The sequence below is a fragment of the Galendromus occidentalis genome, unplaced genomic scaffold (assembly GCF_000255335.2).
Source record: "Galendromus occidentalis unplaced genomic scaffold, Mocc_1.1 scf7180000077446, whole genome shotgun sequence".
Lineage (NCBI taxonomy): Eukaryota > Metazoa > Arthropoda > Arachnida > Mesostigmata > Phytoseiidae > Galendromus > Galendromus occidentalis.
In genome coordinates, this window is record NW_003805434.1 from 105,742 (window position 1) to 124,270 (window position 18,529).

The 18,529-nt window shown below is 50.4% G+C and overlaps 1 protein-coding gene across 1 annotated transcript; it reads right to left on the minus strand.

The window, feature by feature from the left end:
* Nucleotides 1-956: 956 nt before the first annotated feature.
* LOC100909268 (uncharacterized) lies at nucleotides 957-14,368 on the minus strand. The gene is made up of 11 exons (XM_029111503.1): nucleotides 13,154-14,368; nucleotides 6,475-6,666; nucleotides 6,077-6,265; nucleotides 5,783-5,952; nucleotides 5,598-5,685; nucleotides 5,361-5,465; nucleotides 5,077-5,220; nucleotides 4,741-4,886; nucleotides 4,461-4,620; nucleotides 4,142-4,329; nucleotides 957-2,231 (listed from the first exon to the last, which is right to left on the minus strand). Exons 1-11 carry the CDS (start codon nucleotides 14,366-14,368, stop codon nucleotides 2,177-2,179), a joined length of 2,652 nt encoding a protein of 883 aa, XP_028967336.1. The 3' UTR covers nucleotides 957-2,176.
* Nucleotides 14,369-18,529: the final 4,161 nt, after the last annotated feature.

An 18,529-nucleotide genomic window follows, 5' to 3' on the forward strand; every position in this document is an offset into this window, starting at 1 on the left:
TTGGCTTTCGTTATTTTATTTGTTTCTCCTCCGACAGCGCTCGCGCTGGGTCCGTCCCGGTCGACCTGATAGTTCGATTTTTCCAGTCGGAATACGGCCGGGAAAGCCGCAGTGTGGAAAGTGTCACGCCTCGGTTGCTCATCGTGAGTCTTCTTTTCCTCGGGAAAACTCGAGATCCTAACGGGCTTTCTCCCTCGACGGAGCGAGACTGCTCTCGAGATTTTTCGGTTGAACTTCTGAAATTCTTAGCCCCCCCCGAGCTGAGCGATTTCCAATCATCGTTCGTTTATGTGTTCGAATGCTGAAAACGATTCCCGGTCTCAAAGATCGAGCGGAGAATGAGATAACGCCTATCGAGCATCCAAAACCGCCCATTTATTTTCGGAGCCTTGATAATTGCACTTCTGACCGAGGGGCGAAGTGACCCAATAAGTAGAATGATGGAGCGATCATATTTGTCGCCGCTCCTGGTCCCGAGGAACGACATTGCTTACACTTCTCTTCCTCTTGTTATATCCGGTCGGCAGGTTACAGAGATCCAAGAACCGGCGAATCCTCCCGAGTGGCTCGAGATCGCCATGAGTTCAGGAGCCCTCGAGTGATGCAGATGCCCGACCTGACCGCAAGTATTCAAACATGTTCCACGTTGCCGCTCGTCTCTTGGTAAGGTGCGACTGCGAAGTATCAGAGCATCCCTGGCACATTGATTTTCAGACGCTCGGCTCCCTGCACGAAGACGAGAACGTGGGGCAATCCAGGTCGCACCAAAGGTCGGACTTGACCGGATACAATGAGATTGACATTCTTGCCTCTGGGGAAGCTGAATGCCTCTAGTCGGCGAACTCTGCACGGCGGACGATTGCTTGGAATGAAGCTATTCTGCGGAGAAAGCGCTCCTGTTGCTCATCCAGGACAGGACGGAAGGAATTCGCAATCCATCTTTCTCCGAGTTGGTCGTTGATTTTATTGAACATAATGCGCTGGCGGAATCGGAAAAATGATTGGTACAAAGCTTGTCTACTCTAATAACTTGTTGCCATGCAATCAAAGAGTTCTCATAGATTGAATATATCGATGTGTAAAGACATTTTACCGATCGAATCATATGGCACATACCGAAGCAGCCTCGTACATTTCGTGATTTTCTGAGACAGTATTACGCCGAAGACATTGGCGGATGCAAGGATGGAGCATCGAGAGGAATAATGAATGATGGCATCCGTCATAATAATTATTATTATCATCATCATCATCGGTATCATTCGTATGTATAACTTATTTTTTTACTCGAAAAACTCAGTGAACCAGAGAGATGATAGATGGTGGCGGTGTGCTGCTCGAGGCCTCGGAAATGTCAGAAACTCGGGAACAAACTCATTTCCTACGTTGTGAAAAACCTGTAGCATACGAGCGGGCCGAACCGTTTTCAGAGTCTGGCAGATCCCCGAGACAATAGTAGAGGTCGCCTTCCTCCCACGAACGATCGTTGGCTTCCGAATCTACGCAAATCGAGTTCTTCGAAACGCTGTTTCTGACGAGACTCCCGATGGGTACGCACCCACAGCCTGTCTTAAGCCTGAAATCCACTCAGCTGTTGATTCGGAATCGTGGATTCGAACAGAACAAGCGGTTTTCCGGTTGGGCAGAGGAACTAGTCGGAACTGAGTGAGACTGAGTGAGACCTAATTTGCGGACGTGTCCGTGCACACATCGATAGGTGAATCAGCCAATCGATCTTTCAACCTATCAATCAATCAATCAGTCTGTTAATCAATGCTTCCATGCTCGCCAGTCGCTGGGAAAATTGACATTGCAAACATCCTCTCTCCGATTGGGTTGGCTCAAATCGAGATCCGTATTTATCTCTTCCCGGAGTCGATTTGTCGCTGAGAGATCTATCAGTAACACTTCTGTGTCTTTATTTTCCCTTACTCGCAGAACTACTGCGCTTGTCGATATGAGAAATGAGGTGAGCAAGAAATTTCGTTGTAGAAGCTTCTGCTGCAGCTACTACTGTTGTGATGTGATAGAGGTTTCAACCGTGCTCTCTATACTTGAATGTAGAAGTGCTTCTGTCTTAGGGAGGTCGCAGCTGTTGTTGTGAGGGAAATGGGTCGAAACTGCATCCAGATGACTCGCTGAATGCAGCGCGTTTCGTTTCTCAAATTGTCTTTCCTTAGAAGATCCCCTTCTTCTTTTCCTTTCTCTTTCCGCCCGAGGAGTCTAAAGTGCTGAAAGTCGCAAACAGAAAACAACGCTGTTAGTACAAGCTAAGAGCAGAGTGAGTTATGGCGCCGAAGTTTGGTTGGAATCTGTTGCTTTCATTCCAACGTGAACTTCTTCGTTGTTCGGGGCATCGGTTAGCTACTCAAAATGATGGGAATCACAAAACATCTCGGATCATTCCCCCAAGAATCTTCTACGGCTCGACCAAATCACAGCAAACGAACAAATAGATAGCGGTTGTCGGTTCCTGTCTGATCGCCTCGAATTTCGCGGGGCCCAATCGGAGCTACCGGATGTAGGCTGGCCTAGCATCGACGCTACGATAAAAAGCAGGAACACATAGTGACCGAATCAAGTGGAGTTGAACCTAAAACATCCACAACACAGAGAAGATCTTATCGGAGTCCACCGAGCCATAAATGAAGTGAGAAATAAAGGGAACAAAAAAACGACGTCACCAAGAACAAAAAAGCAAGCAAAAGTCGGCTTTTATTCGGTCGAATCTATGGAGGAATAAACTCGCCCAGAACATTACTGATGCTCCTGATTAGTGTACATCTGCGCGTGAATCGAATACCCGAGGCTAACTTGAGAATCATTCATATGTGATAACTTATCTCTCATCAAATGATTGGATTCGGGTTCTAGTTGTGGCGATTCTTGAAGACATGCCCATCCCACGGCCCTTCTTTCGTAGGCGGAAGAGCTCTGTGGACTCGGGAGTGTCGGGGAATCGACTCCTTCGACGAATGGAATTGTACGTAAAAGAACCACTCAATCTTTCTGTGTCATTCAAGTTCCCCCGGTGGGATGCCGATGCTTTTCCAATGACTAGCGTAGGATTTTCCGGATGAACTGCGTCAATATTGCCGAGGGACTTCCGCCGAGGTGACATACAAAATTAATTTCCGACGCGTGGCACAGTCAAATGGCTGATCGTCCGCGCTTCCGCTTCCACAAGAATGTATACCGCCCGGCTGCACCGCGGAGATCCGACCGCGGACGATTTTTTTAAATAACGATGACGGTCTCGATGGCGACATGGTTCCCAGGAGAATCCTCTCGGATCGTTCACTGCTGGCTGCACGATTGCTGCGGGTGATGACTCAGAGAAGGGTTGTTCTGGACAGTCGCATGGTCCAGTTGGTGGGTAGATATAACCGATGATCCAGAGGGCGCCAGCGTGAAGGATTTGCCAAATTTCAAAAACTCCGCCGACTTCCAGCGCTTCATTTTGCTCGGTTTGCTGTCGGGGCGAAGTCGATCGATAACAACAAACTCAATCAATGATGAGCGGCGAATACTTCTTCCGTTTGAGAGACAGATAGAGACAGACGAGACGAGACGGAAATGCACAGCTAATGTCCCAACCACATCGAATGCACACGAAGTAACCCTCCATGGCTTACCGACAGGCCTCTAATTGAATAATGACTCTCGACTCTCGAGTCATAGGGGATAAGGGAACAAGCTAGTCAATCTCGAAGAACCATCCCCGCGACCGCACGTGCTCTTCCCAGTTTTCTTCTCGATATTATCGCTCTACGAAAAATCATCGAGCTCGATGAATACGCACGGAGCGTCTCAAGCGTAACAGTTACCGAAAGCACCACCGATTGTAGCGGGGGGAAATGGGAACTAATCGCTAATCGCGACAAAAATTGGGAGTCTAAATATATCACCGGAGATCCCGAGAGAACTCCGGGAGCGGAGGGAGCCCCATATCGCGCTGGACCGACACCGAGATCATTTGTTGGTTACAAGAACGAAAAAAAAGCAACAACAATGAAACAACAACGACTCGACAACTTGATACCCTGTGGTGGTGGTGGGGAAAATCCCGTGAGGAAAAAACATCATGCTGTGCGGAATGGAAAGAGTTGAAAAGGAGGGGATGAAGGCAAGCGAAACTCACTCTCTGTTGTCGAGGGTCATCCTCTTGATGATGTCTTCATACTCTTTATGAGTCGAGTCGAACGCCATCTTCTCGCGTTCCAAGTTTTTCTCGCGTTCTTCGAGTTCGGCCCGCTGTTTCTCGAGTTGTTTCATCTGCTCTTGATGGCGTCTCGTTCGTTCAACCTCGTCGTTCTCAAGCTTTTGCAGCTGAAACCGTGAAGACAGTTGACGTATTCCATGCACCATGAGTGGGCTACTTATTGTTCCTTTCCGAAAATATCGTAAGTCTGGGGAACACTAGACTCGAATCGCGAGTGATACTCGGGGCTTCAATTCACCTTCTCTTTGACTTTCATCGAGAAAACGTCCTCGAAACCTTGACGCATTTTTTCTATCTTGAGGTCGTGCTCCTTCTTCTCTTCTTCCATTTGAGCCAGGGGGTTTTTGTTGCTGCTTCCTTCCGGGGGTACAGAGGTACCACCGGTGAGCTTGCGAACCCTTCATAACGAAATGGAGACATTAATGATCAGCCAACAACATCATCGCAGCATAGAGTACCTTGTGTGAACGATTGAGGTGGAACGGAATTCCCCTCCCCATGGCTCCAAAGAGAAATACCTGAAGTGCTCATAGTGACAATTGTGGGTGACTTCTTTCAGGTCTTGCATGTGACTGCGGATGAGCAAATTCCGCAACGGAATGAAATCACAGTGCTCGATAGAATCGACTTCCACGACGCCCCACGGGTATTTTCTTGCTCGAACCTGAAAAAGCAGAGCAATGAGTGAAGAATATTCCTCGCTCCTCTGGCTTCATTGTTTGAGGGATTTATCCGTCGCTCATCAGATACCGAGGCAAATCACGAGCGGCAGAGAACAGTGGCAGGAAGGGTTTGGATCTTTGAATGAGGGGAACGATAATTCGTGTTCCATCGAGAATGAACGGATACTCCACCTTCTTGCCGGCAACTTCTATCAGGGCGTTGGAGCCGACGACGGCGAAGGGGAGCCGGTCCTTAATCGATTTGCTTTTTTCGCCGTCCCCGTTATCGACCGAACCGTTTTCACTGATTTCGTTCAACGCTGGGAAGTCGTATACCTTCAAAGCAGAATTATTGTTGTCGTAATTGATTGATAATCTCCTCGATCGTTCCATTACTTCTACAGGGCAGAAATGACTGCGCTATAGTTTCGATCAGGGAATCCGCGTTCTGAAAATTAACTTCGCTCGAGAGCTACCTTGATGCCGTGTTGAGTCAATTCGTTTTGGATTCTCCTCTTGAAGAGCTGACATTCTTCAGGAGTGAACGTATCCGCTTTCGCAATCACCGGTACGATGTTCACCTGTGGATCGAATGGATAGTAATCTGGATTAATCAAATCCCGAAAGTCATGAGATCTTCGCCAATTACTTGAAATAGCATTTTATGAAACTCGTCTATACGTTCGCGGCCCTTCGTTCCGAAGATGACGTACCTTGTCATGCAGCTTCTTCATCACCTCCACATCGAGCGGCTTCAGACCGTGTCCCGAAGGTGCGATGAAATATAAGCAGCAATGGACTCTGCGATTGGTAAGACGACGATTATTTTTTCAGAAATTCTCCGAAGGCTGCTGTGGTTACCTCCTGCCATCTGCATGGATCGGGTCTCCCATCTCACCTGTTGTCGACGATGTGAGCATTTCTTTGAATTTTTGTCTCCTCCTGCAAATACTCGGCGTATTTGTCCTCGATGAAGTCTGTGATGGGAACCCAACAGTTCGTGTTATCTAGGTTACCACCGAAGCCAGGAGTGTCTACAATCGTCAGAGTCAGGGTGACCTGGCCCTCCTTCAGGAAGAAAAGATTCGATTATTATCAGCGGGAACGATTCAAGCCATGGGAGCGCGCTCCGAAGAGAACAACGGAACGGAGGGAAATCAATCTTCGGGATTCGTAAACTGCGATGACTTACTTGCAGAACAACTTTGGTCGTTTCGACCTGAACAGTCTTCTCCACAGTTCGTTTCGAGGGACCAGGATAGTCCGCTGAATAGATATCGGCACAGAACAACGAATTCACCAGTGTGCTTTTACCTAAGCCGGACTCGCCGCACACCATCAGGGTGAATTCGAAGCCTCTCTTGACGGTCTTGTTGTAGACCTGTGGGAGAAAAAACAATATTCAGCATTTGAGCTCTCACATCTCCTTGTCGCCAACATGTTCTGTCTCAGGTCGGCTGAAGCCAGATGAGAAGCTGTTCCGAAGTAGAAAATTCCTACGTGGAAATCTCGCCACAGGTTTCGAGGATGGAACATGATTGCTTTCCCGCTCCCGTACGGAAGCGACACATTATTATTCTCGTGGTTTACCTGCTCGGGTAGAGTGGAGAAACCGACGGGTCCGTCGAGTTTACTGAGAGTGTTGCCTGCCACATCCTTGTATTTCGAACTGTACTCTCCACTTCCGCCGTTCGTATCGGATCTGAAGCTGCTGGATGCATAAACCGAGTTTTTCTCCGCTCGGGGGGACTCGTAGCCCTTCTGATATTCTTTCGAAGCGAGCTGAAACATACAATGAGAATATATGACTCAAACTGGTAGGAAGAGGGATAAGACTCGAGGCTACAACAGGTTTATCGACCTCACAAATACTGGAAAAAATCTTGGGCAGAGTCATCGCTCCTCTGGAACACTCCGATCATCCATGGGTGAAATACGTCTGCTGGTCGATTTCGCTCGCGGGATAAATCGCGAACACGACTCCGTGAGAAATAAGTGCGATAATTCGAAAGACGCCATCTCGGAACGGGTTTCGATTTAGTGTGATGCTTTAGACAAAAAAGGCAATAACAATACATCAGATGAAGCGGCCAAAGAGCAGTCGATTGAGAAGAATAAGGACGAATGAATGTAGAGCGGATGTGTTTCCGATGAAAAAAACTAATGAGAGGATATTTTGATTCCGAAGGCTCAGAAACTGCGAAAGTGTTTGAGCTGGCTCGGGTGTCTGCCTCGCCACGCAGCTAGCTAGCTGGCTACCTCAGCGAGATTTCCGAACAGATGGGACGGGACTCTTCTGACCAGCACGACTAAAAAACTGACAGACGCATTTGGAATGAATTCACTCATCGTCAACGGTCTCAGAATGAAATGCAACGGTTTCACTCCAAAGCCCATCTGAGTCAACGGGAGATCACGCGAGAAATACTATGCAGCACTCGTTTCAAGCAGGATTGGAATTAAAACAATGATCTAGAAATTTCCCGCGCGATCTGAAAATCTCATGCGTAGGTGTGGGTTATTGGTTTATATTCAATTCTGCGTCATTGTGATGGAGATTCGTCGCGTTCCGATCTACTCCCAGGCATCTGAATATCCGTACACCTCCTGGAGCGTTTTTGAAATGTCGGCGGCCGAAGCGGACGTACCGCCATCTTTTTGGCGATGATGACCAGGACCGAGCGAAACTACGATGGATGAAATAATTTCCGAAGGCGCGAGGGCCTGCTCGCCTGCTTGCTTGCTTGCTTTGGGCGTTGTCGGCCAAAGTGGAACAAGGCACCACCAATCCTACCCATCCCATCTCTGGAGCCGATAATTATGACAACAATCTGCAGTCAAGAGAAACGAGCGCGTGTGTGTGTCTTTCTTTCTTCTTATCGGTGCAATACCCATGTCCAATAGTTCCAAAAGGCGCGGGAAGTGTACCCAGAGACTCAGAAAACACTTGTAATCAGTCATGGAGCCGAAAGTTGCTCCGCCGCTCAGACGGCTCAACAAATGGTCGCTTGGCTGACCGCTCGACCAGTTCGGGCTTCCTGTCGATACGCGATACTGACAAGCATAATATCGGCGCCGAAAATAAAAGAAACGCGGCCGCTTCAGCGTAAAGTTTACGTCCAAATTACCCGCCTACACTTCACACCGGATTCAGCTATCCCTTTCATTCGGTAGCTTTCTGATCAGGAATCGGATTTAGGCAGTCGTCCGCAGAAAATTTGCTCCTCCGTCAAATATCTCGACCTCACTAGCTGTGAGATGGCCGAAAGAGATTCATTGCTTCGCCGGGAACAGCACTTGATCGAAATGATCCGCACAAATCTCATTCGCAAGTGAGCCAAACTACCCAGATAACACGGCTACCCGTCGCGATAGTCCGCAACCGGAACGTCCCATAGCTGAGAAGCGCTTTCTGCACCGCACGCTCCCGCGGTTTTCGCGCCGTCTGTTGATATACAGTGCCATAAAATGTCTTTCTGCGTCTATCGGCGGTATCATCAGCGGCCGCAGGATCAAAACCGTTGAACGCGACAGCCGCAGCAACGTGAGCGGGAGACGCACGAGGGAAAAGCAAGAAGAGCAAGTTCCGCGTCCGGAGGCAAAGCGTCAGTACAGAATGAAAATTAACAACATGGCAGCTAGACAAGCGGCGGGCAGGCAAGACTTGATCGCTCGTTCATTCGCCTTAAATCGGCTCACTGCGGCGGCGGCGGCGACGACTTTTTCTGCAGGCGATCGGAGAAATAAACAGAAGTAGCCGGAGCTGGTAGACTTTTGCGCAGCCAGCTGATCGAGCTACGACGGCTGATGAGGCCGATCCAGAACGCACTAGCTCAACACACGAGCAGGCGCACTCACGAAACCAGACGTACAAACACGGACGGCTTGCTTGCTTGCTTGTGCAGCGTGGCCCAGTTGCAGCGCAATTATTAGCCCGATGATGGAGCCCGATTTCTATTGATGAAAATTAAACATACCGTCTGCATAATTCCCACCGCTTCGGCTAGCAAGGGATTTCGGATGGTGAGCCTGAACGCCGGAAATCGGAGAGGCGTTCGGGTATACGGCCCACTCGAAGGCTTTTTTTTCTGACGCCTCACTTGATTAGATGTCACTCCGCCCGTCACTCAGTCCGTCAATCGTTTCGTCTGATTTTGAAAATGTACACGATAGATTGACGACAGCCGCCGCCAGATTTCTAGACGGCATCAGCAGAACAATTACGGCAGCAAGCGAGCACACAACAGGAACTGATCCGCTGCTAGTTTCAGCCACGCCTTAGAAACCTTAGGATCGCTGTGACCTGACAATGACGTTAGCGGCTACTGAGGCGACGGTGCCTACGAGGGTATGCGTTATCGAATTCCGCCGTCAGTCTTATAAGCCTATCGTTCAGCACTCGATATTGCTTGGTGAGTGGAGGGGGGCGTTCTCCCATTCGTAATCGCATCATGTCTAGCCTGAACTTCTCCTCCTGTCCTTGGAGATGTTTGATTATCTCATAAAGATTGACATGGCTCTTCTTGATTATTCTATTTAGAGCTCGATGCCATCTTTCGAGATGGTTTGTTGTGCGCGCTCCAAAATTGTGGTAGTGGTTCCACATTCGGCGCGGGAAGACGGTCTCATTTTCCATCCACGTGTTTATGAAATCGAGTTTGAAATCTTCGAGCTGGGTTTGCCGATTCTTTCGAAGAGGAAGAACACTCAGCGGAATCAGGGTCGATTCGATCGACGACTTCCGGTGTCCTGGATATCGACGCTTTTAATTTTCGGCGTACTGGGTTTCGGCGTACTGGATTTCGGCGTACTGGGTTTCGGCTCTTTTTATTTTCGGCGTACTGGGTTTCGGCTTTCTTGACTTTCGGCGTGATGGGTTTCGGCTTTCTGGGTTTCGGCGTGAAGGTTTCGGCTTACTGGGACCTAACCGGAAGAGCTGACAGCCGGACCGACTGATCCCTCGGACACTACACATTCCCTTCCACTTGAATTCCACTCCGATGACTAGATCGTGAATATGAAATCAAAACAAGCGACGACGCGTCCGCATATACCAACCGCCAACTCTCTAGCCTAGCCACTTCCACAAGAAATTGTAAACCCTTCTCAACGATGAAATCAAAGGACAAATGTCCGCGGAGCGTCTCCGGTTCGCTGACCTGAACCGATATTTCTCGAATGCGGTGAAAGAGAGACAAGGAACGTGGTCGTTTTGAATCCCCTCAGATTCTTTCCTGCAGAATCAATGAACGATCAGTCTCGAAGTCGACCGACGGACTCCTCCACATTCGAGAATCGAATTCCCAAATGCTCCCGTCTTAGCGAACAAAGGCTCAGAGTATTCTATGAAAGACTCGATCGGATACGAATTTCTCAGAAATCTCGCTTACAAGCTGATGGTTCCCAATCGACGAGTTGTCGAATGCAACGCTCAGAGCGAGTCATGACACTCTCGAGTTGATCCGACCGGGCGACTCGATTTTGATTCCGGAGAACAAAATTTTCGTTCGATCCCCGCACGGATCAAAATTCATCGAAACATGATCAAAGCTTTGGAGCTTGAGAATTATTCGTTGTCAAGTATCCAGCTCTCACATATCCATGTATCCTGATGGATGATGTCGCGAGCGATCACTCCCTCATGGTACACCAATTATTTTCGTCCATGGAATAGCGCTCTGAATGTCTTCCCCCATACAGACCGAATGGTAAGTTGGAGGAGGGATCTAACCGACAAATTCGTATCAAGAAGCTCCAAACGGCCAAGACAACATCCCGGTACGAGGAAACGCTTTCCGAACACGGACTGATACTCGCACGGATTCGATCGCGTCAAGGCTCCTCATATACAACAATCCGACGAATTGAGAGTAAATAGGGCGGATAACTTACTTCAGCGTACAAGTGCTCTCTCGGTAGAACAAGTCGCGATCTCAGAGCACAGGTGCAGGTTGCGGCATTGAAGCATCGACAATCTTTTAGGAACAGGTTCGTGTCACGAGTCATTTGTTTTCAGCAGGAGATAAACAGTGGTTCGAATGAGGAGAAAATCGACCAAGATGTGAATGACCACAGCAGGCTCTCGTGCAATGTCTCACGACGTTTTCTAATAGCAACCAAAAAACTCTCGTTAGATACATCCACAGCGCGCGGCAAGCTTCAAGATCTGGTTGCGTTCCTCTCTGGAGGAAACGGCGCTAATCATCGATCGGAAAAGAAGACTTCTTTCCCGTCGACTCCTTCTCCTCTTCTGTTCATCCTTTCTCGGTACATGTCAGACAGTACGTGCCGCTGTCGGGCATGATGAGCACCGTCAGTGCGCTTCTCTCTATCTTCGTCGAATCTACGGAAGTCTAGCGCAGATAAGAGAAAATGGCAAAAAAAGAAGCCTCTCGGCAATTCGATACGCATATACATAGGTGCGAATCAATGTTCGGTTCGATTTTGTGGGAAAATTGAAAGAACGACACTCGCGATCCGCTTGTATTCTTCGATGGGAGAGTCGCGCGGGGAAGAATATACGCACACACTCAGTCGAATTGGGTATATTGATCTCCCGTCCTTGTGACACCAGGAATAAAATTCCTAGAATGCCGGCAACACTAAAGAGGATTGAAAATGAACGCTAAGAGCTCGGTGTAGCCGAATACTGCATTGACTGAAGCCGTGTTCGGCGAAGACGCTGCTTTCTGTCGGATAATGTCTTCGGGCGACCTACGACCCGAGAACTGAGGGGGAAGCCCGCTGACTTCTTCTTTCGATCTTCTTTTAGACATATCGAAGGCGGAAAAGTGATAATTCTCAGATAACCTTTGATTCGAACGTTAGCAAAACGACCTGATCTACGCACACGAAGCTCATTTTGCCGTGGCGGCGCTCCGTCTCGACGGTTCACCAGAAATTCCAACTCCGAGTGAAGCCCCGCAGGGAGCTCCACGGACTACGGCATCCAATACCGACATCGGAGCTGGCCGAGGCATCGTATGACTAGAACTCACGTCTTGAGAACTTTCTGAAGACTTCGGCGCTTCGTTGAGAGACGGACTCGCCGAGCTCTGACTCTCCGATCGGGGTTTCGGTCGAACGGGAGGTTTCGGCGGAAGATTTTCTGGTCGCGGGGGTGGAGGAACCGCCGATCTCATAGTTTTCGGTGCTCCGGTCGCGGATAAATTTCCGCAATCGCCAGACATGCCGTATAATTTGTCACTTTGTCTCGAGTCGAGCAATAGTTTTCGATTTCGTGCGTTTCACAATTGAGCAGTCGCTTCCGTGGCTTAGCGCGAACTCCGGTCCTAGACTTGTGAGATGCGACCTTACGACACTTTCACACAACGAATCTGATATGGGCTTTGACTTGGCTGCGGGTTGGATGTTTCGAACAGTTTTCCATCGTTGGAGCTCGCGGCCATTTCCGTGGAGAACTTCATCGACCGGGACCTCTCGATATCTCAAAGACTGCACTCTCCTCGAAGCCCTTCGAAATCCTCGCAAGCACTGCAAAAATCTCAGCCAGATCGGAGAAATCGCGAACTTGCTCTGGCTGTAGCACAACGAAAACCCTGGATCGTCTGCTAAACGGGCCTCTGCCGTTGGAAAAGGCCGTCCGTCGCTCTCTCCACCTCCCCTTTTTTCTTCCAGAGTTCGCTCGACGGGAGTTCTGAGCACGAACAGTCAAACGAGAGCTCCCAGATGGCTCCAATAAACACTCGGAGTCTGACGAGTTTTGTAGAAATGAGTCAAAGAGCAAACACTCCCGGATATAGCTCTATGAAAATTATATTCGCTCAAATACCCGCTGTATTGCCCTTTCCCTCTTCGAGAGAGGCGAAAGAGGGGCTTCCACCGCGCTCGTAAGAAAAACACTCAACGCATTTCTCGATTCTCCTCGACAGGCCCCGGATTGTCGATCGGATCGGATCGGCTAAATCCGCTCCACGGTCGATGGTGCTCTCATTCATGACTTCGTTCCTCGATTCGACCCTCGCAACTAGAATAGTGACAGCGTCCACCCTGCCCCCCCCCCCGGAGTCTTGGATGAGGATAAAAAAGCGATTTCCTGAGTTGCCCGTAATGATTTCTTTTCTCAAATCTTGATTCCTCTCGTTCGGAGCGTCCCCGGTAGATCGGGAGAGCTCACTCAGAAGAACTCTCGATAAACTACCTGGAACTTCGACGCGAACTCCCGTGCATTGACTCGCTGTAATTTCAAAGAGCCCAGGGGTGAGGTCGAGAAAAACTGAGACTTTTCTTCTAGGCGCCTCGAACTTACCACATCCGGCATGATGTGTCCATCATCGGATGCGAGACCCGGATCTTGCTGCTTCCGACTAGGTTTCGAGCCCAAGACTTTTATGGGCGTGTGCTGAACCCCATCGGCCACTTCGACCACGCGATATACCCGCAAAGTTCCGCAAGGTGTATTCGTCCCGCTACGGGTGACTCCCGACTTGAATTCTGGCGAAGCCGGTCTTTCTGTGTCGCGCTCCTGCTGGTGCTGCAGCTGGATCTGTTCCTGTTCTTGCTGTCGCTGCTGCTGTTGTTTGGCCGAGGTCACCTTAGACTCGACCGCGATGTGCGCTTGGTTGACTTGCACCGTCGACAATTGCTCTCCGACGGTGGAAATCGTAGCCAGTTGTTCTTCTTGAGTCGGCATGTTCTCAGACGGCAGTGAAATGAGCGGATTCGTTCGTTGCTGCTGAGGTGGGTCGGCAGCTCGGAATCTTGGGCTCGGTACCGGTTCCTGGTTTTTCCCAATCAAGTGAACGGTTGTCGTATACGACGACGATGATGAGCTCGGCGATTCCTGAGCTTCGGACGCCGAGTAGTCTCGGGCGGCGTCTGGAGCGAACTTCGTCTCGACGGGTCGGAGGGAATTGTCGGTGGTGTAATACGACAGCTTATCGATCCGTTGGGTGTATTTCGGCAGATAAGAAGACCTGTCAGGTCTGTGACCACTGAGAGACGACAAATTATTGGAAGACTCCAACGGCGAAACGTACGAGTAGCGCGCGTTGACGGTCGATACTTCAGGAGTTGCGAAAAACTTCGATTTCGCCTCCAAGTTCTTCTCTTTGATGGTCTCGCTTTTCGAAGGATTCAGGCTCGCTTGGAAGACGTTGGGGCGTGGGGGCTCGAACGACGAGGGAGAACTCGATTTACTTTTCACGATTTGACTCACCGCCTTCTCGGAAAGTGTGGGAGATATCTTAGGCAGCGACGTATTCTCAGCGTAGACGAATTGGAAGTTGGGTTGTCCCGGGAGAGCAGCGAGATCGCTGGCACAAGAGTAGCGAACGCCTTCCGGCTGCTGTGGAGTTTTCGATGAATCGACGTAAACAAAGGCACTCTTCCCTAAACTGTGACCTGGTCGATGATCTTCGGCGGTTTTCCGGTCAGATTCCTTCGAGGTCAGATATTGAGCATAAGTTTTCGGTATGGCACCCGAACTAACATTTTTGCCGAGACGACCGGTGTCTCTCGACATATCCAGCGCGGAAAGAGCCGACGCAGTTGTTTCTCCCAGGGGACGGCTCAGCACGGTTTCGACGTTTTCGTCTGGGCCTCGTAACCCCTTGGAGCCGCCAGGCAGATAGGAACTGAGACAGGAATAAGAGCTAGCCGGTTTAGGTGAGCTTCGCGTGAATCCGTCGAATATCGAACGAGGTCCGGAGGGAAGTTCGGCTGTCGAGCTCTGTTTTTTTTCCGGAGCAACGCCGGCAGTCTCTGTCGGACTCGGTTCCTCGATGCTCCCTTTCACGGATTTCACTGAGGGCACCGGGGAAGTCTGCGTTGAGCCGGACACTTGCCGTCTGAGCGATTTGTGAAAATCCGGAGTTTTGGTGACATCTTGCTCTCCGACTCCCACTCTCTTGCTGATAACTTGATGATGGTGGTGATGATGGTTTTTGTCCGCATTCTCACCTTTGTGGCTCCGGTGGTTGCTGTGATGATCTTTCGATGATCGGTGGTGCTCGCGAGTTTCGTTGTGCGACGAATGGGACTGGCGTGACGGCGTCACCGCCGATTTGTGCTTCGATTTTGACGGAGTCAGTTCGGCGGCTGAGTTGCCCGGCGATGGATTATCGAGAGCATGGGATAGGTTGGGCTTGCTGAGTCGCTGATTCGGGATCGTGAGCTGAGACACTCGGTTCGGAATCGACGTCGAAGGCGCAGCTGCTGCTGGCGGCGGAAGGTCCTTTTTGATGAGGGGACCAGCCCGGGGACTCACCGGCGCCGCGAGAAGTGTTGGTAGATAAATTTTGCACTGGGGCAGCTCCCTGACAGAATGAGGAAGTCTGCGTTCACTGGACAGAATCTCCACTCGGATGGGGCAGAAGATGGATGGATCGAAGGACGATGACGAGATTTCTTCGAGCGAAGAGAGAGAGGATCAAAGAATCGGGGACACTAGCGAAAGACTGAGATGTGAGACCCCTGCGAACAGCTTTATATACGACGACGGGCCCCAGGAAGATCGGGAGTTGGGGGATTCCAGGGGAACGCAGCGACGGGAGAGAGTCAGGAGCACTAGAAGTAGGCAGGATGGGGTCGTGGGGAGGAAGACCGTGGGGAGTATGGACGACAGGGGGTGCACGGAAGCTCACGGTTTCCTTGCACGATGAGGCACGGTCGGCTGGCCACGCCTAGCCCCCCGCCATGCCCAAACCGGCGCAGTTCTGTCGTAAACCCACAAGCCACCACCCTGATGGCCTCCATGGAGGAATAACATGACGGTATCGACCTTGAGCAAGAATGCCGTCAAGACGAAGCAACCCGAGATATCTCATTCGGTGTTTCGTCTCACTGGAATCCGGTCGCGGCAACCAATCGACCGGGCAGAAGAACGATCGACCCCGGAATCATCGTTATCGAAGCCGCCGACCAACCTCACTCGTCGGCTAGAGTTTCGCTTTTGACATCGGCCTGCATTCGGTCGGTTCCACCCTTTTCCTGAGTGACATACATCGAAGTATGAGCCCGTATGACTACGGGGGGCAGGGGGAAACCGTCCCGGCAACCGTCACCGACGCCCACCCCTCCATTTCTTTCTCCCTCACGTTCGCCGACATTGCTTTTGTGGACTAGGGTCCGGCTCACGCACTTGGCTGATTAAGGCAGGGACAGATCGACGGATGGACGCACGGTAGACTCTAGTGCACGGGACAAAAGCAAAACCGGAGCACAGCTTTCGAACCAAGCATTGACACCTCCTCTCTCGGTGCTCATCCCCGTAGTGAGCCGAGCGCGGTTGTCCGTCGTGGATTTTGAAAGCCATGACGTTGTACTGCCGAATTGGAAGTCATCCTCAATTCTGATCATTTTGATCGATTCCGGTCTGCGAGAGTGCATCCGCAGCGGCATCCCCGAGGGAGTCGGGCTGATGCAACCACGAGAAAAGACATGTCTCTGCGAGCCTCATCTATGGGCTCTAGGGACGAAGAAGACGTCATAGAGGGAAACAGGAGCTTTTGTCTCCATCCGACGATCAGACGTTAGCCTATTCGCTAGCTCGTCAGGATCGCGTGATCCGGGCCCACCACCACCTATTTTCCCTGACGGAACACCCGTTTCAGCGTGTGCGTATGAGCGTGGTTATCTCACTGAGCGATTCCGTCTCGCGCACGCGACGACACCGATGTGTTAATCCTGACAAGATCGGCGAATATCGCTCCGAAACAATGTGGGGAATACTTTTCCCCGACATGGAAACGACTTGAGTTTGAAGTCTTCCGATAGCGGTCCACGAATAAAATTTCACCTATCGTATCCACATCCCTTTCTCTTCTCAACCGGCACCGGCGCAGCCGTTCGATTCCAGAGAAGCAGCAAGAGGGAGTGATATGCTCGGGAGCCGGCTCGACAGAAAAAGCTCATCCACCCGCAATTTTCCGGAATTCTAGGGAGCCTGATATTTCAATCCAATCTCAGATCGTCGTAGTGCCAGGGAGACCTCTTATTCACAAACCACGCCACTCACGGAACAAGGCGTCGTTCTGATTTCAAGCGCAACTAGAACTATTCCGGCGATGTTCCCGCGAAGAAAATAAGCGTCGTCACCGCTAAGCCGCGATCGCTGAGGTAGAGGCCTTCGAACTCAGCCTACACTGTTTTACTAAATGAGTTCGCTATGTAGCTCTGAACGAATTTACTCACATATCTGGACGTTGCGCTCGGCGTTCTCGACGAATACGCTGTGTAATCTGGAACGAAACAGAGGCGTTAGCTTTCCTAAAAATTGATTCACAAGGGACCGCCCCCCCAGGGTGTGCGAGCACGGCAGAGGATGTACTCCGGAGACCTTCGCCTAATCCTCATGAATTCGAGGCTAGGTAACACTCGTCTTCCGAGGTTTTTCTTAAATACAAAAACTTGTGTTCTCAAATCATTTCTCCAAGCGGACCGTACGACTCGATGGCGTGAAGAAAGTCGTTGTGATGAGCATTCATCATGATCCTCGCCGATGCAACGCAAAAGCGTGGAGCTCCGGCTCCAGTCCGGTCTCGATTCCGACACGGAATTTTGAAAATTCCAAGTTCGATTCACTCTCTGTGCATGGGAACTTCTTGGAATTCTCGTGCAAACATTGATCGATACAAACGGGGGAGGCTAGCGCCCGTATATCTGGAGGACTCGCCGAGACGGAAAATGGAAGGAGTACGAAGTTGGAGGGGTGTTCAGAGGACGGCCTCATCCTGTTTTCTTGAATGAGTAGCTCACTTTCATCCTGATGCTCTTTCGATCGCATCATCGATTCAACTTGAACCCTCCTCAAGGCCTCATTGAGAAGTCGCCTCTAGTAGGTATCATCGAGTGGGTAAATGTATCTAGATTCTAGATCACATCTTGTTCTCAATATTATGGCTGACAGACTGTTACGCATGCTGACACTCCTACAGGTTCGGAAACATCGGCGAGAACGTCCAAAGTTTACCAGACAGATGTTCTGTTCCCTAATTTTGGGAGGAAATCCGATAATCCCCAGACACAGGACGCGATCTCCCAGGCAGAATAGAGACAAGCCGGTAGGATAGAGACAAGCACCGAGCATTCCCGCTAGACGTGGGAGCAAAAAACCCAGCCTCTCCGAAAAGTCGGAGGATTCACTGGGAGGGCAGCTGGCACCCCTCTCTGAGGTTAGCCTACCCATAGGCTCATCGGCCCAAGATCGACTCCCGCTTAAGGCTTCTTGATGAAATTCTTCTCTTTGCTTTTTCCCGGCCGGAACCTAGCCGGCGAGAACCTCCCAGAATCGTCCGAAGCCGATCCGGATTCGTCAGCTATGCTCTACAAAGTGCACCAGCTATTCCCACCAGAGATGCACGCGATTCAGACAACGCGGCGTTTTCACGCAGTGGCGAAGCTCGTTCTTCTCCCGCAGTATCCTGATCCCGTTCTGCCGCTCCCATCCCATCACAGTATCTGATTTCTGATTGGCAGCCATTCAGATCTTTACGCCAGTCCACCTTACATAAGGTAACTGGGATCAGTCGGAACGTGTCGGATCCCATTCGATACGCTGAGCCGTCTTAAGGAAGCGGTGTGGCGGGATCCCATCTCTAATTGATTTTATCCATCAGAGGGGCACGATGAATACAAGCAAAGAAAACATTTAAATTCATATATCTCGAGGCATCGATTTCGGGAG